We start from the raw sequence: 27,652 nt of genomic DNA on the forward strand, positions 1-27,652 counted from the left end.
GTTGCTTTCAAGTGGTATACCGTGAAGATGCCTGCTGCTACAGGCATCATCCCAGTATTTTTATGCTATAATAGTATAATAGTTTTTTTATAAACTATTATAATAGTTTTTTACAGGAGGCAATCAGCTTTTATATAAAAGCCATCCAAGTGGCTAATTAACCACTGGATTGCTTTTACAGGAGGCAAGAGCCACTTACACTGGTGCCTCTCCGGGATCTCCGTCCCACCGGATGTTATGTAAGGTATCTATTTACTTGGAGTAACACCATCTATTATGTTTTACCAAAAAAATGGACATTATATTGTGTTTGTGTGCATTTAAATTCATTAAAGTGTATTTTTTTTCCCCTACTATATATACCCTTAAGAATATGGTACGAATGCTACGGTTACATCTGTCATCAACAATTCAGCTTGTATTAACGACTAAGAGGGTATCCCTCTGTTGTTCTTTCCTTGATATGTACAATAAATATATATTTGCCTCTAAAGTAATTGTTTTAAAAAAATGTGCTTTTGAAAAGCCGCTGTACAAATACCATGTGACATAAAATTGCAAAACCCACCATTTTATTCTCTAGGGCCTATGTATGTGTATATTTATGTATATGTGTGTGTATATATATATATATATATATATATATATATATATATATATTATACACACACACACACACACAGACATTTATATTTATTTATGTTTAGGGGATCTAAGTAATTTTCTAGTAAAAAAAAGCTGATTTTTTACACATAAACAAAAAGTGTCAGAAAAAGGTTGGTCTTAACACTTGTTTGGCTTAAAGTAAGTATAACTTTTGTACTGCATATATTTGAATTCTGTTTTTTGTAGTGAATTCAGCATTAAATTGTCTTTAAATTGATATACAAACATGCATTTAATGCAAAATAACATTTCTTATAAGCCCGCAAACTTGCAAAACATTAACATTTCCAAAAGCGTCCATCATTTTTGCCACCACTGTATGCATGTTATGATGCGATCAGCCCCGCTTTGCAGTCCAACCTCACAGAAAAAGTCAGGTATTCTGCACTACCATCTAATCTCCATTTTATCATCTGTTTTGGCAGGAGCTGGAGGATCGAAACCAGGACCTGGAGAAAGAGCTGCAGAAAGCAGAGCAAAGCCTGAAAGAAACACATATGGAAAGGGACAGGATACGAGAAGAGATCAGCCGAGCAGGAGATGAGCTGGATGTAAAGATCTGTCAGCTCAATGAGTTGCGTTTGGGACTCTCCCAACTCCTAGAAAGCAATTAAGTTTTTGGAAAGGGTTGGTGCTGAGATCTGTTGATAATGATTGTATGCCTAATGTAATTTAGGGCAACGTTAGCTTTGTTCCTGGGAGCTAAACAAAAGAGACAGGTGCACCTGGATTGCTGGAGTTTAACTATAGCCGCTTCATTCTGTTTACTGGCTAAATGCCTGTAAATCATGTTGGTGTTCTAGCCCAGGCAGTTGTAGATGTAGGAATAACAGATCACCTGCTTAGCCAGGACGAGCATACTTAGTTGCTCTTATTTGTAATAATTACACTGCAAAAATAATAGAATATTTTTTTTTTTCATCTGCAATTTCTATCAATTTTAAACCAGGAACAAAAGCCATGAAACAAAACCAGAATGAACTGCACCAGATGAGGGGTATGTCTATGTAAACCACTCGGTTCCCTTCTATGAGGTATAGGATACTCCATGTAACCCATCTCCACTTCACATCCCAGACCAGCTTTACAAGGACAGGTGCAGCAAACCCTCCCTGTGAAATCTGGGACCAGCTATCTAAATGCCTTAATTAAACTCATGATTGGACTGTTATTTTCTTCTCAGAAGAGACATTTACCTGTTATCCTAAACATTTTTTTTTTTAATGAAGTATGGTACTGTAGATGGCTGAGACTAGTGCGCAATAACTCTCACTGCCAAAGTTAATCCTTCTTAGAGGTATGAAAAGTCATGGGGACAGCAAATTAAAAACTGAGAAAGGGGCCTTTGGCCAGTAGAGGGAAGGTATATTGCCTTTTTAATTGAATATATATCAAAGATCAGGGTTAGTGGATAAGAATGACCAGTGAAATATAAATTCTTTTATTGATAGCCCATTACAGTGTTTTGCGGTAATATAATGGAATAGGAGAATAAATTAGGGAGCCATCATTTAGACAAGCATTTGCATTGCATTTTGTAACGTCTTGCAGTTGGTTCTTTAAGTACTGTAGGCTCACTGCTTGTCACTCACATGCTGTTTTCAGCGACTGTAGCCAAAAACTCCTCACAGCCTGAAATGCCACAAATAAGTGCATACATTATTTTCTAGAGTAATGCTTCTCAATATTTTTTCCTATCAGGAACAGTCTGGCAACTTTCCTAAAGTCATGATGACTCCCTATGTTATACAGATTATTTTACACTTTTTAATGGTAGAAGATTAAAGCCCAATTAAGCTTTTAGTTCAAATTAGCTAAATGTATTTCAGTTGTATCACAACAAAAGGTGCACTGTCTTACACGGTTTGTTTTCTTTCTAAAGCAGCTACATACTAAGTCGAAATGCCCATCTCCTGCCAGCAGTTGCTATCAGCAATGCTGAGGCTCCCTTCTGGTTGGAGAACTCTAACTCGGACTCAGCAGGGGGCATGTCAGACCTCAGGAGTGCGCTATGTGCAGGGTGCAGGACTCTGGAGTGTGCGGTGTACAGGGGACAGGAACTCAGGATTGCGCAATGTACAGGGGGCAGGACTCTGGAGTGGGCTATGTACAGGGGGCGGGGTACAGAAGTGCACTATACACAAGGCGCAAGGCTCAGGAGGGTGCTACGTACAGGATGCAGAGTTCAAAAAGTTTGCTGTGTAAAGGGGGCAGGGTTCAGAAGTTCACAAACTACAGGGTGGAGGTCTCAAGAGTGCTCTATGTAGGCTTCACAAGCCAGAAGAGAGGACAGAGGGGCTGCTGCTGAAGAGCAGCTACAACTTACAGAGGGTGTGCAGTCTAGGCTTTTGAAGGAGCTGCTGCCGGGACAGAAGAGCTGTCATACACATTGCCTGCCCCCTCTCTCCCACTCTTATAGAGATACTGCTGGGCACTGGCAGTGGACATCTTTCCAGATATCTTACTCCAATTGGCCGACGCTGCTGCTGGTCAGTCACTTCAATTGGTCTGGAGAGATGGGGTGGGCGGTGTCAGCAGCGCTGCCCGTCTGGGGCACTGTGACCCAGGAACGGCTTTGTGTGCTGGGGGTTAATATGATGAGCCGCCTCAGCAGCCCCCAGCCATAGGTGCAGCTGCAGGGCTAAGATTCGTCTCAGACAACTTTGTGTGTGCAGTGTGGCTCAGCAGTGCACACACTGAACAGATGAATGATACGCAGCTAGTGTCACCCCTCTGACGGGTGTCACCCGGGTGCAGGCCGCACCCCCATAGCAACACCTCTGTGCTTCCACACTCTGCAGCATGCTCTCAGGACACGTGCTTTTCTACTCAGGCTGTGGCAGTTTTTTAAACACATCTTTTTATGCACAAGGGATGTATTTAGCTGAGTAAAGTTCAATTGGGCTTTAATTTAATATACTGAAAACAAATCAGAAAAAAACTAACAAATATCACTGTAATAGCCATATTCCCACAGATGAGTTCTTGTAATAGAATCAATTTTCTAACCCAACCTTTTTCCTACCCTTCCTCTCTCCACTTACCTACTATATTTAAAAGCACCCACATTTTCACTTGAGGGTAGTTTTGGGCTCACTCCTGCTTTTTAGCCCTGTCATTACTTCCAAGAGTAGCAGGGTAGGGCTTGAGCATGGCAGTGATGCAGATTGCCTTCATCTAGGCTGAATAAGCACATAGATTGCAGCCTGCACTGCATGTATTTGCATGAGGTTGGTGGACAGGGTGATTTCTGCATATTAAGTTAAGCAGTGCAGCAATTTTAATTCAGCAGATAGAGTTTGGCAAGTGGTGCCCTTTGCCAAACTCACCCATTGCAGCCAATGAGACCATGCCTGTAAAAAATAAACAGGCATTTAGGAGGCAGCAGTATCATCTCCTGAACGCCTGAAAACCACCTCTGAAAAGTGTCCCATTCAACCTGACCTTTGAGAGGAGGGGATTGGTGGGAAATATGCTAGGTAAATAAAGAGGTTTAGATTTGCAAGAATAACATGGTGGTTCTATCCACCAGCAGCTATGTCACTAGAGGACACAAGTGTTGAACAAGGAATTTAATTCTTATCAACTGGTCAAGTTACAACCCAAGGTCATACAATTTTTGTATAGCACTCTTGCCATGTCTAGTCCTGTACTGATCAATGTTCATTGTCAAAAGGTACATATGTCCTTGGAGGATCTTCTGGCTGGTTCCTAGGATATTTCTGTATGTTTACCCAAGTAAACTCTCCAGGCCTACAGGAGGAACAACAGGGTACTTTAGAAAACCTCATCATGTGGCCACTATTCCTCTCACTGTTAAGCTGTCACAAGCTACCACTAACGATTTGCTCCCCTCCCTTTCTATAGAACTACATTTCAAGTTCAGCTTAGACATATTTGCAGCTTTGTCACCAGCTCTGCAATCAAATGTGTTTAAGGGCATTGAGATTGTGCTTGCCTTTTCATTGCTTTAGCTTTTCAAGTGGTACTACCAGACAAAAAGCTAGTATTGCACTGTTTCCTAATGTTTATTGTGCCCCTCCCCAAGCACAATAAACCATGCTTGTGGTAAGATATCCCCCTTGAATACAACAGTCACCAAGTCCAAGTAACATCTTCTATACTGCCAATGTTCACAATTCAAGGAGGGGACATTGCCCAGATCACCGACACCTTTCACGTTAAAAAAAAACAACTATATTGATAAATTAAATGCAATGTATACACATAACATACAGTTTAATTCTTAGGTTACAAGTAATCCAATTGTTCAGTTCAACACGCCAGAAAGGACAAAAACAAAAAGCAAGAATACAGGGGTAAATGCATTGAACACTTACCCATACATGAATATATAACTAGCAGATGAGTGCCAGGTCTAATGCCCAAACATGGAAACCCAATAGTGTATGAAAGGGATCTTCTCAGACACAAGTGGTGGGTTGTGCCAACGTTCTATCCCAGACCCCATTATATTTAGTAGGACATCTTCAATGTATGTAAATGAGCATTTTGTAGGGAAGGGTAAGATTCACCTCTCGAACCCAAGACTCAAATGTTGGTGGGGTTGCCTGCATCCATGTCCACACAATCAATTTATGGGCTGTATGTGGTGTTTTATGTAGAAATATGGTCATCACCGACACCTTTAATTTGAATGTACCCCCTGTTTTCCTGCATTTAGGACTTGCAGCAGTTCTTTTCAAAGCTGCTGATATCTGGGACTATATTTTATGATGTCTTTATATTGTGCAAGGCATCACCAGCATGCTGGGTCATAGCTTACGCCCACACCATACATCTGTTTGCACACTTTAACATTCCATTCTGGAAACATTAATTCCAAGCGCTGTTAAATGGTACAATATGAAAAACAAAAGAGTGGATAACTCCAAAAAGATCACTTGGACAGTGTATAACCAAAGGACAATATTCTTTCTACACACAAAGCATAAACCATTATTTGTTTGCTATTCATACCATCAGTTTATGATCAGTATATTTACAAAGCTCAGAAGAAAGCTTGAACAGGAAAAAAAAGTAGTGAAAATGTGGACACAGCCAAAATAATTTCATAGAATCTAAGAAGGACTTGGATTTAAGTTAGACTTTAAAGTATCGCACTGTCAATACAGGCATTATAAGCATCTACAGAGTTTTTTTTTATTCCTTGATTAACACTTTAAGTATATAGTACACTCTATGGCTAAAAGCATGTAGACACCTTTTCAAATCACTGAGTTCAGACGAGTTTGGTGTGGTGAAACTCCAACACCCTGTTCATAGCCTTGACCTCAACCTTTTTAAACACCTTTAGGATAAATTGGAGTGAGAGATGCAAGCGAGGTCTTCTCATCCAATCAGTACTCAACCTCAAAAATGCTTTTTTGGCTGACTGGGCACAAATTTGCAAATGCTCCGTAATCTTGGGGAAGGCCTTCCCAAAAGGAGTAGAGGCAGTTATAGCTGCACAGGTATACTCAACTCTATATTAACAACCATGGTTTTAGAATGGGATGTCCGATAAGCTCAAATAGGAGTGATGGTCAGTTGTCCACAAACATTCGGCTATATAGTGTATATCCATAAAGTTAAGTATTTCCAGACATATTGCTACTTTTAATTCCAGTAGGCCTTTTTAAGGAATATATTCCAAATATTGGTGGATTTCTTAGCGATTCTAATGCCGCATACACACAGTCGGAATTTCCTACATCAAATGTTCGATGTGAGCTTGTTGGAAATTCTGACCGTGTGTAGGCTTCATCGGACATTTGTTGTCGGAATTTCCGACAACAAAAATTTGAGAACTGGTTCTCAAATTTTCCGACAACAAAATCCGTTGTCGGAAATTCCGATCGTGTGTACAAAATTCCAACGCACAAAATTCCACGCATGCTCGGAATCAAGCAGAAGAGCCGCACTGGCTATTGAACTTCATTTTTCTCGGCTCGTCGTACGTGTTGTACGTCACCGCGTTCTTGACGTTCAGAATTTCCAACAACATTTGTGCGACCGTGTGTATGTAAGACAAGTTTGACCCAACATCCGTCGGAAATAAATTCAGGATTTTGTTGTCGGAATGTCCAATCGTGTGTACGCGGCATTAGAGTGTACAAATATTATGGGACAAACAAAACAGTCTAAGAACATAGAACATACCTGAGTGCAGGGCTACCTGCAAATTCCTGTAGAGCAATATACAGTTCAATATATTGAAGCAGACAATTTGGCTACAGTCTATTAATTAGGGAAATACTAATGCTGTGAGAATCATGGTCCTTGAGGATTGGAATGTTTCTGCCATTGTTCAGAGGTTTCTTGTGCAATCTCAAAAGCTTGTGCAGATTGAAATGCCATAAATATTAATTTGTTGCTTACCCTGTGCAGAGGTAGTTGCTTGGGTGACAAACATACTGAGGCACATGGGATGGATTGAAAGGAGAACATATTAAAAAAGGGTGAGAACCCTAAGCTCAGTTCCATTTCATATCCATGGTTCATGTGTACTAATAGCAGTTTTGCATTCCTTTAAAATCACTGAAAATCTGTGTATTAATACGAGGCTCCACATTTCAGGCCTTGAAATCTCAGGAATGCCATGTAAAATGATTACTGGGAAACAATAGACACTGCAACATCTGTTAGCTGGTTCTGTAGAATATTACAGGGGTCAGCTTGCTTTCACTTACAGTTCAGGAACAAGAATACCAGTTAACATTGAGCCGTTTCTTATTTTCTTTTTTTTATAAAAGCACAACCCTTGTTTGCTACTTCCCTTATTTATACCCAAGGTATCTGTAGAACACAATGAGATTTCGTACATTTGGAACTGTTTAGACAATTTGAAGCTTTTCTCAGACTTAATAAAGCTTTGCAGCTTTCAACAACCAGTGTGTGCAGATGTAATTCTTCTCAAAAAGAAACATACAGTAGCTAAAATTAAAGAGTTTGGGACTTTGAATGAAACGTACAACAGCTGCATGCAGAGAAACACGGGACAGCAGCTGCCGGGTCAATGCACCCTAATATAATATTTTGTTCTAGGTGTAGTCCCTGACTTTAAATCAATAATTTTAAACCGACTTTTGTTTGTCCCAGCGCATTCTCATACATCCATAATATAAAGTAAATTAAAAATCCAACATGTAAATTGGGAACCCTTTTGGTCACAGCAGGTGTGCAGACCCTGGACTTCAGTATCTCAACAGTTAGTGATGGATATAAATAAGCTCAAGCAGTTTACCTCTTCAGCAGCTAACAAAAACTGTAATTACAGGTTTGGGTGGAACGACCTTTTAAAGTAACTTTTTGACTATAGAAGTTTAGAAGTTGGTTAGGAAACCTGTACTTTTAAATGAAGAGAATCATCTCTCCTGCTGCTTAGCACTACTCCAATTCTGGTAAATCACTCCCTGAAGTCTGCTGGGAAACTGACACCGCTCAGAGTGTTGATCTGGATCCCCTGCAGCTCCCACTGGTTTCTCCTACTGACATCATTACAGGACATGGTAGGGATGTGGGTGTGACCTTTGTTCCTTTTAGGTTAAGTACAAAAATATTATATCTAAGGTGACTGGACACTGGCAAAAACTTTTGCTAGAGCTGCTCCTAGAGTGTGCCCAATAAACCATGAGGGCCCTGTCCTTAGGTGATTGCCCTAAGTATTTCTTTTAAACCATTGATTTTTTTTTTTCATTTGACTCCATCAACATCTGACTTTTTATTGTGCTACCAAGCAGTCTCTGGATCAGTTACCCTTGGTGTGTACTTTGGGGACTGTATCCAGAACCCACTCTGTGCCGGCTGTAATGTTTGCTTTAGGCACTGGATCCACGCATTAAACACTCATCTTGGCATGTTGTAAGTGCAATATGTGAAGTTAGCTGCAGGGTGCTGTACTGGTTCAGGGCTGTGGTCCATTTCTCTGGTTTCCAGACCCTGAAGACCACTTCAGGGTAATGCCCATCGTGACAGGCAAAACCTGGACCTTATTATGGCTCAGCATCGTGTATAAGGTAAGACAAGATTTCCTTGTATTTGGACTCTGATTCCAGCTCAATGCTTGGTCTGTTGAACATGCTTCTAAGTAACATCTTCTGTGCATGCCTTTTGATGGTGTATTCCTTGAAACATTCATCAAGGAAGTTAATGTAGGTAAGATACTGTTCCCTCCCTGACATAGTGGATCTCCATTCCTGCTCTGCAATTGAGGAAGTTGTTCCTTCACAAGACCTGGAAGATGGACAAATGTGAGTCATACAAACTGAGGCAGAGTTTAAAACTCTTTACATGCTCAGGGGACATGGTCCCTACAGGAGTCACAACTACCCATCAACATTCAAGAATTAAGAGCCATCAAGACTGTCTCTACAACATTGAACCTACCTTGTACAAGGTCACCCGATCAGAGTACAATCAAACTATGTCAAAGCAGTGGCCTGCATAAATCATTATGGTGGCACCAGAAGTATAGCAGCCCGGAGAGAAACAAGTCTAATACTATCATGGACAGAATCTTACATTCTGGGAGGTGGACAACTGGCAGGCAGATTTTTCTAAACCATCAATATTTGGACCTGGGAAAATGGCATCTGCACCCAGAGACCTTTCAAAACCCTTGTCAAATGCGGGACAAACCAGATGTAGACATCCTAGCCTCCAGATTCAACAAGCTGAACAAATTCAAAAGACACTCAGACTTCTGGTGGCTAACCCTTGACCTCTTCCAAACAGGCCAGACTTACTAGCCCAAGACTCGCTCTTTAACCCTGCTTCTCAGTCACTGGCTTTAATTGCATGGTTGTTGAAACCCAAGTTCTAAATGATGGGGACATATTTGACTCAGTCATTTCCACTTTGCTTAAAGCTAGGAAATTCAACTCCCACAAGATTTACTATTGCATTCTTTGCATGATGGGAGCAGAGAATACTCTGTCACTCGTATTCTGGTCTTCCTTCAGTCTGGTCATGACCAGCATCTGGCTCTAAGTACCCTCAAGGGACAGGTTTCTGTATTATCCATCCTTTTCCAGAAACTCCTTGCATGGCTTTTTTTTTTTTACAGGGAGTTGCTCATACAATTCCCCCAATTTGTCCTCCTATGGTATCTCAAACTGATACTCTGTTCTTCAGAGACCCACCTTTAAAAGCCTTTAAAAAGGATTCCTTTGGAAGACCTCACCTTTAAGGTTGCCTTCTTATTTGCATGTTTCTGAGTTAGCAGCTGTCTCTTGCAAAAAGCCTTTTCTTGTTTTGAGCAAGGACAAGATGGTTTTGACATCAAAACCTTCCTTTTTGCCTAAGGTGGTCTCCTCCCTTCCCCAAAACATTAGGAAATTGACCTACATTGCCTGTATGTGGTGCTGTTGGTCTACCTGAAAGCTACAATCTCTATCTGTAATGCCCCGTACACACGGTCGGACTTTGTTCGGACATTCCGACAACAAAATCCTAGGATTTTTTCCGATGGATGTTGGCTCAAACTTGTTTTGCATACACACGGTCACACAAAGTTGTCGGAAAATCCGATCGTTCTAACCGCGGTGACGTAAAACACGTACGTCGGGACTATAAACGGGGCAGTGGCCAATAGCTTTCATCTCTTTATTTATTCTGAGCATGCGTGGCACTTTGTCCGTTGGATTTGTGTACACACGATCGGAATTTCCCACAACGGATTTTGTTGTTGGAAAATTTTTTATCCTGCTCTCAAACTTTGTGTGTCGGAAAATCAGATGGAAAATGTGTGATGGAGCCTACAGATGGTCGGAATTTCCGACAACAAGGTCCTATCACACATTTTCCGTTGGAAAATCCGACCGTGTGTATGGGGCATAAGACTGAGTCCCTCTTTTTCTTGCCTGTGGTCCCTCATAAAGGACACCCTGCCTCCAGCTCCACCATTGCCACATGGATCAGACAGCCAAGGCCTTTCTGGGGCCTACACCCTTAACCACTTGCGATAGCAAAATGACAGCTACAGCGCGGTTGGCCAGTTCTGGGAGGGCATCATATGACATCCTCCCGTCATCACGCTTACTGCTGCGAGTGGGCAGCGCATTCTATGATTGGGGTAAAAAGCCAATTACAGCGACTCTTTACCACGTGATCAACTAAGAAACAGGTATTTTTTTTCAACATGTACTTTTTTCATTTGTTTAGCAACAAATAAAAAAGCCAGTGGTGATTAAATACTTTCAAAAGAAAGATCTGTCTTAAAGAAAAATGATAACAATTTCATGTGTGTACAGTGTTGCATGACCACGCAATTGTCATTTAAAGTGACACACCAATGAAAGCTGAAAATTGGCCTGAGCAGGAAGGGGTTAAACGTGCCCAGTAGGCAAGTGGTTAAGGAAAAGGTACCTATCTTTCTTAATCGTGCATCACGGGACACAGAGCCATAGTAATTACTATGTGGGTTATAGGCCACCTTCAGGTGATGGACACTGGCACGCCCTAAGATAAAAAGTCCACTCCCTATATAACCCCTCCCACTACTGAGAGTACCTCAGTTTTTTCGCCAGTGTCTTAGGTGTTGGTCACGAGTAAAGACGTGCTGTGCTGAGCTCCACTGGAGCAATCCTTGCTGGGGCAGGCTATGCAGCCGGATCCATTCAAAGTGTCTTTTTAGGCCGATCTGAATGGTACCCAGGCCTCATGCCGGAAGAAATGAGGTTTAACCCGTAACGCTTCTCTTTCTAGAGAGCTAGACCCCGGGATCCAGTACTTTTGTTTTTTTCAGCCTTAAGTTTTTTCTGGTGGGGTGTTTTATGGGTCCAGGAGTGCAGATCCCCCGATAAAAAGGGCCCCAGTTCCTGAAGGTTTTTTAAATGGAGCCCACCATGAGAGGTGAAGATTGGGTCTGTTGGTTTTACCACAGAAAACCCTGCGGCGGGAAAGGTAAGTGGAGATTTCTAAGGAATTTTTTAAGTTTCTTATGAATTGTCTCCTTTGAAAAGTAAATGTTGTCATGCCTAAACGTCACCACTGGGGGCTGTATAGAGCACGTACCTTGTCATGCTTTCCTACGCTGTGACACGCTGTCTAAGTAGAAGCTGCAGATTCCTCCGGCGAGCAGCCCTAGAACTCCAGTAAGATTGGGGGGGGGGGGGTTTTCTTACAAAAACAACCCCCATCTGGACAAAGCACTCCCCCTTCTCCCTGGATAGGGGGAGGCCAGTACGGTCGGCGATGACACTCCGTTTTTTACTGCCCCTGCATGGTGGTTGGATTACCACCTCACCATCCCCCCCCCACACACACACATCAATCTCACCAGATCGGAGGCCTGCGGCCATGCAGGAAAACGCTCTTTTTGAAAGGGGGGGGCACGATGTGACGGAGGGGGCGGGGCATAGCGTGGCATTGGTGTGCAGCAAATCCCAGTGCAGGAGTAGGTTTTAAAAGCTCCATTATTTGCTGGCTACAGCTGTCGGAGGGACACAAGAGCAAAAAGGGGCATGTAAGAGGTTGGTGACACAGGCATTCCTTTGGCACATTTACTAAAAGCATCAGGCTGAGCATTAATAGCAGCGGCAGTTACTGGACTATTGCTCAAGCAGTGAATGCGATTTCTTCTGGTAGTTCCTCTGCATTTGTGCATCGGGCTATGGTAAGAAGGGGGGGTAAAAACACCCCAAAAAAGGGCTCAAGAGGGACTCCTTCAAGCTCAAAAAAGCCTAAAATCAGCTCTAAAATGGCATCCTCCCCCGAGAGATCTGAAGTGACTGGTCAGAGCGAGCCATCAGGGACATCAGGTGGTGCAACTGTTTCCAACACTGCAACCCCTGTCTATGTTACTGAAGAAATTTTTTCCTTAACCATATTAGGATTGGAGCAGAGGTTAGTGGCTTTAATCGCATCCCAGAGTGGGACTAAGCGCAATAGGTCCCCTTCCGTTACCCAGGACCCTCAAACTGAGGAACCGGGGGTAGGAGATGATGAATTTTTCTCAGGGGACCGGGAAGAGGCCGATGACTCCTCTTCTGAGGGGTCAAATGCGGAAGGATCAGGTTCACAATCTGAAAGATTGATGGTATAATCTCTTGCTGAATTGGTCCGCTCCACATTTATGCTACCCTTAACTGAGTCGGTTGATAAACCTACTTCTTGTTTGGGTTCACTAAAGCCTCCCCAAGCTGCGCATGCCTTTCCTCTCCATTCATTGCTGGAAAAGCTTATGTATTCAGAATGGGATCACCCAGATAAGCATTTTTATCCTCCTAAAAAGTTTTCAACACATTATCCTATGGAGGAAAAGTTTAATAAAAAATGGGAGATACCAACAATTGACGCTGCTATATCCTCTGTGAGTAAAAGTTTGACTTGTCTGGTAGACAATGCTCAAATGCTTAGGGATCCAACGGATAAAAAGTTGAAATTCCTATTAAAAAACACCAGCAGCGTTATGTTTTGCAATAGATGCTATGAGAGATTCTATTCTCCAGGCCTCACGCCTTACGCTGGGGCTGGTGCATATGCGTAGAATACTATGGTTGAAAAATTGGTCAGCCGAAGCGCCCTGCAAAAAGCTCCTGGTTAGTTTTCCTTTTCCCTGTGAACGGCTGTTTGGGGATGATCTGGATAAGTACATCTAAAGAATTTCTAATGGGAAAAGTACCCTTTTGCCAGTTAGGTAAAGGAGTAAGCGTATTTCATTTAAACAAGCCCTTTCTCCAGTGTCAAGAGCATCAGCCTCCATGCAGTATCGACGGCCTCCACCGTCAAATTCAAGAGGTAAACTTCAGGGTCAACCCCAGCGACAAAAGAAGTCCTGGGGAAGGAAACCTACAAAACAAAATACTAAAGCCTCCATATAAAGGGGCGCCCCCACTCGCTCGAGTGGGGGGAAGACTTCTGCAGACTTCTGGAATACTTGGGTCTGATCATAGTTACAGCTCAGGAGAGGGTACTCTTACCCCAGGTGAAGATCAGTGCCATAAGGGAACTGATTCAGGTAGTCAAGGCAAAGAAGAATCCTTCTATTCGACTTTGCATGAGACTGAAAGGATAGATGAGTGGAGGCACGGAGGCAATTGCTGCCACTTGCCTACTCGCGTGTACACGCCTGAGAATTGGAGTTGGACTATCTCGGCACTTGGTAATAAATTACAGTTAATAAAATATATAAATTTTAATGACTACATTACAAAGGCACAAAAAATAAATTTTTTTACAAACAATATTAAAAACAGTTGTATACACCACAATTAACAAGATTACTAATGGGTGACCCCGTAAAGTTTCTGTTGAAGAGGGGTATACATGAGATTCCTCAACCGGTTTTGCGGTAAAGACTGCTTCTTCAGGAGGGGTGGTCTATAAAACAATTAATATTTTTATAGCAATATGAAGAATGTGAAAAATACAGCAAAATGATGTTAAAACAACATGATACATTAAATTATATCAAAGTAGAAGACTAGCTCACCCACTCAGGCAGAATAAGTAAAACGACAGGACCCAAACAAATCCCCCCATGGCGGACACGGGAGATTGTAGAAACATAATCTGATTGATGAATAAAAATATGGAAACTACGGATGTTTTGGGGTGCACACCCAGGTGAGATAGGGTAGTGGTCAGAGTGAGGGGGCTAAAATGGTGATGGCATGAGAATGCATGGGGGGGGCGAAGAAGAGAGAAGAGGAGGGGGGGAGGGAATAGGAGGGGTGTGTAGGAGTGAAAGAGTAGTGAGGGGCAGGAAAGAAGGGAAGATGGGAACAGACAAGGAAGGGAGAGAGATGAAGGGGAGGTAAAAGAACAAGAAAAACGAGGGGAGAAAAAGGGGGGGGGAGAAAAGGGGGGGTTTTAAGGGGAAAAGAAAAAAAAGGGGAGGGAGTAAGAGGAAGGAAGGGGGGAGAGAGGGGGGAGGGGGAAAAACAAAGAAAAGGGGTGGGGAGGGGGGAGAAGAAGAAGTGCCACAAGAAATCCACAAGACATCCAATTGATCAAAAGGATAACGCTTGGTAAAAACATATAAGGATGCTAAAACTCACCAGGTAATTAGCTGACCAATTGTACATGCATGGGCCCAATATATCAAAGTACGGTGTGTAACAGCAATGATGAAATAAAGGTTACTCCCGGAGTCAAACAAAAGACACTTTAAGTTAGGGATACAGCAGAGCTGAAGCTTGATATATAAAGTCCCAAAGAGACATAATAGTCTGTAAAATACAATGGTAGATAAGATCAAAACGCTGAAGGTTAGGAGCCAGGAGGGATGAAGGGGGGGGGGGGGGGGACAGGAGAGGAAAGGAGGGGGAATGCGAAAGATACAGGGCATAGTAAAGAGAGGCACATCCCTGCACCACTCACAGGAGCACACCAACCTTCAGATGAAATGATCTATCGTAACAGCCCAGCATGGAGACTCTGTTTAAGCTCACACAGCGGTCTGCCATGGACCGCTATAAGAGCTCCCCAACCCAGACGGCGTCAGGACATGCCGCCATGGGAGGCGTCTGACGTCACCCGGTATGTATACCCGCACTGTGCAGGTGCACGATACTGTGCTACTGCGCAAGCGCGTGCTGATGCAACGTAAGGACCGGAGGATCCAGGACATTACAGTGCAAGCAGGGATAATTCCTGCCAGGGTAAACACGTGTCCGCCAGGGGGAGAAGGGGCAAGGGAGACTGCAGAATCCGATGACCGCTGAGGGAAGGGGCACAGCGAGTCTTCTTTACAGCAAAACATTGTACTATGGAATAGAAAAAAACATAATAAAGAACTATAAGTGATGGATGTATAAACTTCTGGGAATATACCACCCAGAATGTCACCAATCCTAACACAAGTATTCGGTTCAATCACATAGGGTAAGGGACATTAGGCGATCACGACAATAATTCAGGTATCAAATCCCACTCAATTCCCATAGTATTGGTGATGAAGGGTAGGTATCGGAATGAGGGGAGGGGAAAGGGAGGGAAGGAGAGGCGAAGGAATAGAAGGGGGGGATGAAACTGGCCGAAGCAGTTCACAAAAAAGGTTTGTATGACACCATCTCGTTGAGGCCGGGGAAAAGAGTGCCATTGAGCCGTTCTATCCATAAAGTTTCCCTCTGCAGGATTATACGTTCCCAATCGCCCCCCCTGGGGTTAGGTTGCACCACCTCAAAGACTGAAAATTGAATAACAGAATTACCATATCTATGGTAGAGTCCAATATGTCTGCCAATCGTGGTCAGTTTACCACTTTCGGAATAATAGAGAATCAATCCTCTGCCTGAGTTCTCGAATGGTCTTTCCAACGTAAAAGGCCTTGCAGGTACATAACATCAAATAAATAACACCTCTGGTGCCACAGTCTGCGAAAGTACGTGGGGTAAAGAGTTCCCCATTGGGTAAAACAAACCGTTTCCCCTCGCGACCAGGGACAGCGGGGACAGTCACCACATCTAAAAGGTCCTCTCCTAGGGGGCTTGGCAGATGTATAATGACTAGAGGTCAGTTGGTCATGCAGGGAACATGCCCTGCGGAACACCAGTTCAGGGGCAGGCCGCACATGTTTACCCAGGATATGGTGCTCAGCGAGTAGGTGCCAGTTGTTAGATAGGATAGTTCGAAGTACATTATGGTGTGCTGAGTATGTAGTAATAAACCTAACGGGGTCGTTGGAAGAGGGGGGTTTTGGACGGTTGAATAGAAGGGAGTTCCAGGGACGTGAAAAGGCTTTATTAAAAGCCTAAGATTAGTGGGAGAGTATCCTCGCAGTAAGGGTCGTTCATGTAACGCCTTGGCCTGAATCCTAAAATCACTTTCGAGCGTGCAGTTTCTGCGCAGCCGCAGGTATTGTGCGTAAGGTATACTGCGCACCAGTGATCTGGGGTGAGCACTGGTGCCATATAATAGAGTATTGCCAGCCATGGGCTTACGGTAAACACCAGTACCCAGGGTGCCGTCTTGATGATATTAAGATCTAGAAATAAAATCTGATCAGTGTCAATTTTGAAGGTGAATTTGAGGTTGAGGTCATTGTCATCCAACTCATGGAGGAAGTCCAAAAGTTTGTCCTTCGACCCAGTCCATACCATGAATAGATCATCTATAAAACAATACCACAGCAGGGTGTCGTCAAAAAAATCTGCGTACCTATCATCCGAGTGGACGTACCTCTCCCAACCCCCTAGGTAAAGATTTGCATAAGCTGGAGCGCATGATGTCCCCATGGCAACTCCTTGGATCTGTAAAAACAACTGGTCGTTGAAGGTGAAGTAATTTTTCGTTAGAATGAGCTGCAATAATGCAAGAACAAAATGATTAAGAGGCCATGTGGTGGTATCTTGCTTGAAAAGAAAGGAACCAGCCGTCCGTGCGCCCTGCTCAAAATGCATCAACGAACTTACTAGCGTCAGTTAAGGAACCTATCCCCGAAACTATGGGTCTTCCTGGGGGGGTCTGGACATTTTTGTGAGTTTTGGGGAGGGAATAAAAGGTGGAAACACGAGGGAACTTGGGGACCAGGAACTCGAGAGTATCCTTGTAAATGAGGCCTGTGAGGAAGGCCTCAGTGCAAAGGATCTGGAGTTCCTGGGCAAAGGACGACACATGGGATTGAGTGATGGGTTGATACCAATTATGATTGTTGAGAATGGTCAAACACATAGATTGGTATTGATTATGCGTCATTAGGACGATGTTACCCCTTTTATCTGACTGTTTGATGATGATTTAAATGCTTTAATTTGACTATGATCAAGATTAGAGGAAAAGTCAGGCCATTGTTGTTTTTTAAGGTCTCTAATGGTGGCTTGAAGAAATGCCCAAATCTCCGGGCAAGTGTTTAGGTCTGGAAATCTACGTGACCGTAGTCGAAAGGATTTGGATAGTGATACATTATTAGAAGTAACAGTGTGACCAGATGCATTGGAGTGAGTGCTCTGTGAAAGAGGCTGTTGGGAAAGATGGTGGCTTCATTCAAGGCCGTTCCTTATGCTCAGTTTCATTCGAGACTACTGCAAAACAGTAACCTGTCAAATTGGAACAAGAAGGTCCAAGCTCTAGATTTCCCAATGTGCTTGTCTCCAAAGGTGCGCCAGAGCCTCAGTTGGTGGTTGAACCAAGAATCAAGAACCAAGAATCAGAAAGGAAAATCCTTCCTACCAGTTACCTGGAAGGTGGTAACAACAGATGCCAGCCTTTCCGGTTGGGGAGCAGTCCTGGAAGAGGCGACTGCCCAAGGAAAATGGTCCAGGTCAGAAATGACCTTGCCCATCAATATTCTAGAGATTCGGGCAGTGCGCTTGGCACTGAGAGCCTGGATGTTCAGATTACGGAATTGTCCTGTCTGGATCCAATCCGACAATGCCACAGCAGTGGCCTATATCAATCACCAAGGGGGCATGAGAAGTCGTGCGGCCCAGAGAGAGGTGAATCATATCCTAACTTGGGCAGAAAACAATATACCATGCCTGTCAGCAGTCTTCATTCCAGGAATAGAGAATTGGCAGGCGGACTACTTGAGTCGCCAGCAGTTGTTCCCGGGAGAATGGTCTTATCACCCCGATATCTTCCTGACAATATGTCAAAGATGGGGGATTCCGGACGTAGATCTGTTTGCGTCCAGGTTCAACAAAAAGATCGACAACTTTGTGTCAAGAACAAAAGATCCGCTAGCTTGCGTAACGGATGCCTTGGTATTCCCGTGGAATCAGTTTTCACTGATGTATGCATTCCCTCCTGTTCTGCTGCTTCCCCGACTTGTTCGCAGAATCGAGCAGGAAGTCGGTGATTCTTGTGGCCCTGGAGATCTTGTTTTGCAGAGATCATAAAGATGGCAGTAGGAGACCCATGGACCGGACCCTACCACCACGTCCAGACCTTCTCTCGCAAGGTCCGGTATTCCATCCTGCCTTACAAACCCTAAATTTAATGGTTTGGCTATTGAGACCCACATTCTGAAGAAGCGCGGGCTGTCAGGTTCAGTGCTATCTACCTTGGTTAATGCAAGGAAGCCGGCCTCCAGAATCATATACTATAGAGTCTGGAAGGCATATGTCTCCTGGTCTGAATCCAGGGGTTGGCACCGCAGGAAGTATGTCATAGGTAGTATCCTTGACTCTCTGCAAATGGGGTTAGAAATTAAGCTGGCCTTGAGTACTATCAAAGGCCAGGTCTCAGCCTTATCGGTATTATTTCAGCGACCACTTGCTTCGCATTCTTTGATTCGTAGCTTTATTCAGGGGGTAATGCGGCTTAATCCTCCACTTAGGTCACCCCTGAACCCTTGGGACTTGAATTTAGTTCTGTCAGCATTACAGAAACAGTCTTTTGAGCCAATACGACATATTCCCTTGGTCCTTTTGACAAGGAAACTAGTTTTTCTGGTAGCCATATCTTCTGCAAGAAGGGTATCAGAGTTAGCTGCTCTTTCTTGTAAAGAGCTAAATTTAATTATTCATAAGGATAAGGTAGTATTGCGTCCCCATCCTAACTTTCTTCCGAAGGTAGTGTCAAGTTTTCATTTAAACCAGGATATTGTTCTACCTTCATTTTTTCCAGAACCCGGTTCTACGGAAGAAAAGTCACTACATTCTCTTGATGTAGTGAGAGCAAAGTCTACTTGAAGGTGACTGCTCAGATTCGAAAAACAGATGTTTTGTTTGTATTGCTTGAAAGTCCTAAAAGAGCACAGGCAGCACTGAAATCTACTATTTCTAAATGGATTCGACAAGTAATTGTTCAAGCTTATAGTTTAAAGAGGAAGATTCCACCTTTTCAAATCAAAGCGCACTGCACAAGGGCAGTGCATCACCAGGCCTCCATGGCTCAAATCTGCAAGGGCGCAACTTGGTCTTCAGTCCATAAATTTACCAGATTCTATCAGGCAGATGTAAAAAATCATGAGGCTATTGCCTTTGGGCGCAATGTGCTGCAAGCTGCAGTATAAATCCTTTAATCTCATGGTGCCCTAATTTTGTTGCGTCTCCCTCCCTTCAGTTGGCATTGCTCTGGGACATCCCACATAGTAATTACTATGGTTCTATGTCTCGTGATGTACGATTAAGAAAATAGGATTTTTTATAACAGCCTACCTGTAAAATCCTTTTCTTTGAAGTACATCACGGGACACAGAGGTCCCTCCCTTCTTTCTGGTATACACGTGTATTGCTTTGCTACAAAAACTGAGGTACTCCCATTAGTGGGAGGGGTTATATAGGGAGTGGACTTCCTGTCTTAGGGTGTGCCAGTGTCCATCACCTGGAGGTGGCCTGTAACCCACATAGTAATTACTATGGCTCTGTGTCCCGTGATGTACTCCAAAGAAAAGGATTTTACAGGTAAGCTGTTATTAAAAAAAACTATTTTTCCCATCAGAGCTGTTCGTATCTCCTGGGCTTTTCAGTATCACTTACCTGTAAATTCCTTATCGTACACTGAGGAACTTGTGAGGTAATTTTTCATTCTTAAACATTTTGGATGTTCACAACTGAGGAGTGGGTAAAAGCCACTAAAAATGTGGAATCAAACTACAATGGGAGGAGAAGGAATCAACATCTGAACAAGGGATTTCTGAAGAAGAGTCAACCAATATAGGGAATGCCATTTCCAAGGGAATGACCCAGGAGGATTAATCCGATGCACCAGACCAAGACAGATAATCCCAGAGGAGGAAACTAGAGCCTGCAGGAGCAACGGGCAAAAGGTAAACAGCACAGGGTTCTCTCTACTGACGGCAGCGACGTACCATTTTTTTCTCCCAAACCAGCACATTGCTTAGTAAAATCAGCACACACTACACATGCTAAACCTTGCTAGGCACAAGGTTTAATCCCTTCCCAGCAGTGTCATTAGTACAGTGACAGTGCATAATAGTGATTAGTACAGTGACAGTGCATAATATTAGCACTGATTACTGTATTAGTGTCACTGGTTAGGTCAATGTCAGTTAGTCAGTTCCCTCCCCGCATCAGTTAGTGTCAGATATGCCTGTCGCACTATTGCAGTCCCATTATAAGTTGCTGATCACTGCCATTAGTAGTATAAAAGAAAATTAAAAGTTCCAATATATACTGTATACACCATACTTGGCAAACACTAACATTTTTGGAAATCAATCAATATACACTTATTGGGATTGGGACATGTTGCAGAATACATTTTTGCCAACATTTATGAAGAAATTCGATTTTTTTTATTGGATATATATTATATCAGAAAGTAAAAAATATTTTTTAAGGACAAAAATTGTCATTTTTAATTTATAACACAAACAATAAAAACCCAGTGGTAGTCAAATACCACCAAAAGAAAGCTCTATTTGTGTTAATGAAATTATATAAATTTAATTTGGGTACAGCATTGCATGACTGCGCAATTGCCAGTTAACTGCTTCCCACCTGGCCAATGTACATAAACAGCCAGATGGGAGCTTCACCGTTCTGAGTGGGCGGGGAATGCTGCAGCCTCTGTGACAGCTCTGTGTAACTGAGGATTTCGGTGTTCAGTTACACAGAGATCATACATACTGCAGCCATCCCCACACAGTACACCAAGCACCAAGTGTCCCATGAACATCTGTACCAGTCTACAAAACATCTGTCACAGTGTACCATCAACATCTGTCAAGTGCACAAAAACATTGGTCAGTGTACCACCAATAAATAAATACAAAATGTATAGCTTACCCCTGTGCAAAGGCGAACACACACTTTGGTCCCGTGGTCATCGTATCACACATGTGAGGTATTGCTGTGAATGTCAGAGCGAGAGCAATAATTCTAGCGCCAGACTTCCTGTGTAACTCTAAACTGGTAACCAATAAAGGCTTATAAAGCGTCACCTATGGAGATTTTAAAATATCAAAGTTTGCCACTATTTCACAAGTGTGCACAATTTTAAACCACTTCAGCTCCAGAATGTTTTACCCCCTTCCTGACCAAGCCATTTTTTGCGTTACAGCACTGCGTTACTTTAACTGACAATTGCGTGGTCATGCTACACTACCCAAATAAAATTGATGTCCTTTTTTTCCCCACAAATAGAGCTTTCTTTTGGTGGTATTTTATCACCTCTACGTTTTTTTATTTTTTATGGAATTTTTTTTTTTTTTTTAATAGTAATGGCGGTGATCAGCTATTTTTAGCGGGATTGCGGTGGACAGATCAGACACCTGACACTTTTGACACTCTTTGGGGACCAGTGACTCTAATACAGTGGTCAGTGCTTAAAAAAAAAAATCACTGTAAGGCCCCTTTCACATGATCGGCCCGCTCGGATCTGCCTGCCTGTTTTTCAGGCAGATCTGAGCGTACATTGAATTGTATGGGTAGGCAGATGTCAGTGGAGATGTGCCCGCTGACACCCGCCTGCCATCCAATACAACAAGATCCGCTTAAAACAGACGGATGGCGATACGTTTGCCATCCATCCAGCGGATTAGATGAAAACGGACTTGCTGTCCATTTTCATCTGATCTCCCCATAGAGGAGAGCGGGGCTCCGACAGGTTCGTCCCTGCACAGTGAGCAGAGATGCCCCTGTCATCTGCAGGCTCAGTGGGGATCAATGGATCGATCCCCCACTGAGCAAGCAGAGTCCGCCGAGCGGATCTGCCCAGTGTGAAAGGGGCCTTACTGTACTAATGACACTGCCAGGGAAGGAGTTAACATCAGGGGTAATCAAAGGGTTAAGTGTGTTCCCTGAGTGCTTTCAAACTGTGGGGGGGGGGGATGTGCTTTCACAACAAAAACAGAGATCCGTGTTTCTACTTAGCAGAAACACAAGATCGCCATTTTCCTCTCTGATAGAACGTCGAGATGCCTTGTTTACATAGGCAGACCTCCGTTCTGCCTCTCCTCAGAATGATCACAGGTGGCTGGCGTACATCGTGTCTGCCAGACCCGCTGATTGGCTCCCTCTGTGTCCAATCACAGGGGGAGCGTGCGCCCTGGAGCCGAGGAAAAAAATCACGTACAGGTAAGTGATTTTTCACTTAAAGGCCGCCCTGCCACAGTAAATGTACATGGGGCGGTCCTTAGGCAGTTAAAACATGACATGTTTGGTATATATTTACCCAGCACAACACTATATTTTACCAAACATTTGGGTATCATATTGTCTTTGTGTGCATTGAAATTCATTAAACCGTATTTATGCGTTAGTGTGTAAAATTGCGTTTAAAAAACTGCTGCGCAAATACTGTGTGATATAATGTTTGGGGGTTCTAAGTAATTTTCTAGCAAGAATACAGATTTTTACTTGTAAACAAAGTGTCAGAAGAAGGCCTGGTCTTAAAGTGGATAATGCCTGAAGATACTCATTGGATGTTATGCCTCTTTATGTGGCACAACATATATGGGCAGCACAGTGGTGTAGTGGTAGCACTCTCGCCTAGCAGTAAGAAGGGTCACTGGTTCGAATCCCAACCACGACACTACCTGCTTGGAGTTTGCATGTTCTCCCTGTGTCTGCGTGGGTTTCCTCTGGGTACTCCGGTTTCCTCCCACACTCCAAAGACATGCTGGTAGGTTAATTAGATCCTGTCTAAATTGTCCCTAGTATGTATGAATGTGAGTTAGGGACCTTAGATTGTAAGCTCCTTGAGGGTAGGGACTGATGTGAATGTACAATGTATATGTAAAGCGCTGCGTAAATTGACGGCGCTATATAAGTACCTGAAATAAATAAATAAATGTGGCTAGGCTGAGAAAGTCTCATGTGGTATCACCATACTCAGAACGAGTAGCAGAATGTGTTTGGGGTGTAGTTGCAAGTATGCTTATGCGGTGTGAGGGGAAGAACTTGTTAATATGACATTTTTGTAAAAAAAAAAAAAAAAAAAGAAGAATGTATTTAAAATTTCTCAATTTTCCGTAAGAAAAATTAAAACTTCAAAAAACTTGCCCTGCCTCTTACTAAATACCTTGGACTGACTACTTTCCAAAAAGGGGTAATTTGGGGGATATTTGTACTGTCTTGGCATGTTGGGGCCTCAAGAAATTAGATTAGGCCATCAGTACATCAGGTGTGATCAATTTTTAATGATTGCCACCATGTAGACTCTATAACTTTCACACAGACCAAATAATATACATTTAGGTTATTTTTACAAATGAAATGTAGCAGTATAAAGTTTGGTCACAATTTATAAAGAAAAATTACTTATTTGCAAAATGTTATAATAGAAACGAAGAAAATGCTTTTATTTTCAAAATTGTCTGTCTTTTTTCATTTGTAGAGCAAAAAGTAAAAAAACTCAGAGGTGATTAAATACCACCAAAAGAAAGCTGTGTTAAAAAAATAGAAATTTCATATGGGTGCAGTGTTGCATGACTGAGTAATTATTTATTCAAATTGCGACAGCACTGAAAGCTGCAAATTGGCCTGGCGGGAAGGGGATGAAAGTGTCCAGTATTGAGGTGGTTAAAGTAGCGTAGGGCTAAATAGTAAAAACTGGCCTGGTCATGAAGGCGGTAAATTCTCCTGGAGTTGAAGTGACCAAAAGTACTCGAAACAGCAACTACTTAAACAGGGGAATAACTTAGATCAGGGCTCAAAATTTCAAGTCCTGAGCTACTAGCCAGGTCTCAAGGGTTACTCGCCACCAGTGTCCCACTCAATCCCTACCCTGCCCCGCCCACATAAGTTATCTCATGAAATGACACTTAAATGTTTTATGCAAAAATAATTTACAAAAATAAATATTAACAACAACTTTATCAGTGCAGCCTCACCTGTGCTCATCAATGCAGCCTCACCTGTGCCCACCATTGCAGCCACACTGTGCCCACCATTGCAGCCTCGCCTGGGCAGAGGAATGCATGGCTAAAGAAAGAGCAGAGCCGCAGGATAGCGCAATGTTAGTGGCACTTACATTATTCTCCGCTCTGCTCCACACAGCCCCGCCTCCTCCTGACCTGTGCCTGTGATAGACAGAACACATCCCAGCATTGGACAAGTGTTCTGTCTATCACAGGTGCAGGTTAGGAGGAGGCGGGGCTGTATCAAGCAGAGCGAAGACAATTATAATGTAATCACCGGTAACAGCATGTTATCCCGCAGATCTCTTCCTCCCCGGGGGTGATCGCTGGGAGAACGGCCCCCGATCAACCCCGCCGGCGGTGCTCTCCCCCTCTCTCCCAGGCAGCCCAGCTCGCAAGCCCTCATTTTCCACTGGTAAAATGCGAGTAGGCGAGCGGAAAATTTGAGGGCTGACTTAGATAACAGCCAAGGTGATCAACACAAAGCAGAGTTAGGAGAAAAAAAGGCCCAAGCTTAGCATACCTAACCCTTGACTTCAGGGAAAGGAAGTGAAAACAGACATGATATGTCCTCAAAAAGACTAACTAGTTAATAACTAAGAAAAAACACCCATATCCATTGATTTCAGGAAGAGGGAGGTCTAAATATTGTGACGGACATCTGAGAGGAAAGAAATTTCAAAGACAAAACTAAGGAAAGAAAAGAAAAAAGTGTAGATATTAGAGTTGTATTAAAGTGTGTCTGTGGGGGTAGAGAATACATTATTAATGAGGATGCTGCCCTGTGAGGAGGAAGGAAGCACACTTTTTCGAAGGACCCTCACTGTTAAAGTGGAGAACACCAGATGCATAAATCTGAAAATGGTCTATTGGGATAAACAGACTCTAGGAGTGTGTGAGATGATACAGCCATTGTGAGAATACTCCCAGGAGGAGGGAAGAGATTGTCCCCACTCTGGTTAAAATGGTTGGTTCCAGCAAAAGTTAGCAGGACTAATAGGAGGAAAGTACAAGAAAGGTGTGTGTTGGATTCACTAGGAAAAGGAATAGCAGAAGAAATGTATACTGGGGGGAGGAGTTTCCAGATTACCCCAGAGATTCGCTGAAGAGGGGAATGGGAAAGAAAGTGATACACTCAAGGAGAGTAAATTATAGATGCCTCTTTTGCAGGAACTGCAAGATCCAGGTCATTGACTAAGCAAAGATGTCTAAGGCATTTCAAAGTAGGGAAACAAGGAAATAGAAGTCACTAGGGAGGATATAACAGTCCATGCCATGTTTAGCGAGTAAAAACTGGTCTGGTGTTACAAGGACAAGAAGAACAGTGGATACCGGTCCCTATGGAACTAGGATATTACAAAATCGCTACAGCGAGGGACAAGGTTTAAACAGGCTCAAGCATTAGATGGAGTACTATGCAACTTAATGAAAAAAAAACAAAACTCCACTGCAGAAAAGTGTGTGGTTTAGAGGGATATACATGCTCAGAAATACCTTTCTAACAAGAGATCCCAGGGTGCAGGGAACACAATTAGTTCTGTAAAAAAAACACAGTGGGGTGCATTAATGCCAAAAGAGCAAATAAAATGAAGGTGCTTAATCTAGAAATGTTACAGTAGTGCTACAGAGGAACACTGAAAATGAAAAAAGGGCTTGGATACAAAGCAATAAGTGATCCAGAAGAACAGGCAGACTATTACATGGAAAAGTGTGAATGTATCTTCACGTGGAGGCTTGAGCAGATTATACAGAGGGTTTTTAGCATCTAGATCTGCTAATTAAGTGGCAAGTAAATTGTAAGTCTGCAAGGAACTGTGGAAGAAGCAGATGAAAAATAGGGTTGTTTCGCGCCATCTGTAGACCTTCACTGAGGTAGGTGTACACTCCAACCTTCATAGGTTTTTAGGAATGACATTAGCAAAGGACAGAACCAAAAGGAACAAATACCCTTAAAGGGTGAGTTAAAAATAAATATTCCATTAGGGAATTTCCAATGTGGCAGCCATAAAGCCAATGCACTCTACACATGTGGACAGATTTTACGACCAAGCTTGCAAGAGACAACCACAACTGAAACACAGTGCTTTAGACGTTTGTACCAAAAGCTTCAGGGTATAAGTATTTGACTTCGAAATGGAGCGGTCTCTTAAGAGTGTTAATCTGCTCTGTCATGGATGCAAAAATAAGAGTCACTACCAATAATTGTTGGACAACCCCTTACGTCTGATAACTCAAATGGATATTAGAATCTGATAATCAATGAAATCCTTAAAAGTAAGAACATCATAGAACATAGAAGCCTTTGGCCTTGGACAACATATGTGCACCTGGGTGAATTCACTATATTCCTACCCTATTGCACACGTAAGAGCCAAAAGTGTCCTTTCACCTCCTTTTCCTGTACATAATGGCAGTCAAAGATGTCCCCTATTAATATTTTTCCTGACAATCAAACCCTTTATTTATCATATAACAAAGAGCTGGAAAGGGAACCAACTAAATGAAGGTACACCACGGTACCGCCAGGTATTTATCCACACACTCAGATTGAGTGGGACTCAGCAGCCAAGAAAAGCATATGAAAAATTGTGCGCTGTGCCAGAAAGAGGGCACAGTACCAAGTTCCACAGAGAAAGAGCCCAGGGAAAGAATAACCCAAAAAATGCATAAATAATCAAATTTCATTTATTGAAAAAAATACCAAGTGACATAAAAAATTTGCAGAAAGCCTACACCTAACACCATATATTGACAATGTTGTCTGGGGTCAAAAGACAAAAAAGACACAGAACAGAGCATTGACACCACCCAAACATACAAACGCACCACTGGAGCACTATTGATGAGTGCAGATGCAGGTGACCGCACCACCAGCCAGGCAGTCTTGTAGGATATACCAAAGGCAACGCCTGTTGCAAAAATCAAAAATCTGCTAGTTTTTTGTCACTTGGTAATTTTTTCAATAAACTAAAATTTGATTATTTATGCTTTTTTTTGGTTATTTCCCTGGGTTCTTTCTGTGTGGCACTTGGTACTGTGCCCTCTCTCTGGCACAGTGCACAATTTTAAATAGCCTTTATTCATCATGGCCGGGGTAACCAAAACATTGATGTGAATAAGATTGGAAGTCATGTACATAAGGTCTCTGCATACACATTTTTTTTTTTTTAACCACTTGACCACTGGGCACTTAAACCCCCTTCCTAACCAGACCAATTTTCAGCTTTCGGTGCTCTCACATTTTGAATGACAATTACTCAGTCATGCAACACT

General features: G+C 42.8%; 1 protein-coding gene across 2 annotated transcripts in view; it reads left to right on the forward strand.

Moving 5' to 3' along the window:
- HOMER3 (homer scaffold protein 3) overlaps window positions 1-7,556 on the forward strand; it is a 256,887-nt gene extending 249,331 nt beyond the window's left edge. For both annotated transcript variants that reach the window (XM_073592618.1, XM_073592609.1), the window contains exon 9: window positions 1,092-7,556. In XM_073592618.1, coding sequence (XP_073448719.1) covers window positions 1,092-1,280 — 189 coding nt within the window. In that variant the 3' untranslated portion in view covers window positions 1,281-7,556. The remainder of the gene's footprint in view (window positions 1-1,091) is intronic.
- Window positions 7,557-27,652: the final 20,096 nt, after the last annotated feature.

The sequence above is a fragment of the Aquarana catesbeiana genome, linkage group LG01, assembly GCF_042186555.1.
Source record: "Aquarana catesbeiana isolate 2022-GZ linkage group LG01, ASM4218655v1, whole genome shotgun sequence".
In the NCBI taxonomy this organism is placed as follows: Eukaryota; Metazoa; Chordata; class Amphibia; order Anura; family Ranidae; genus Aquarana; species Aquarana catesbeiana.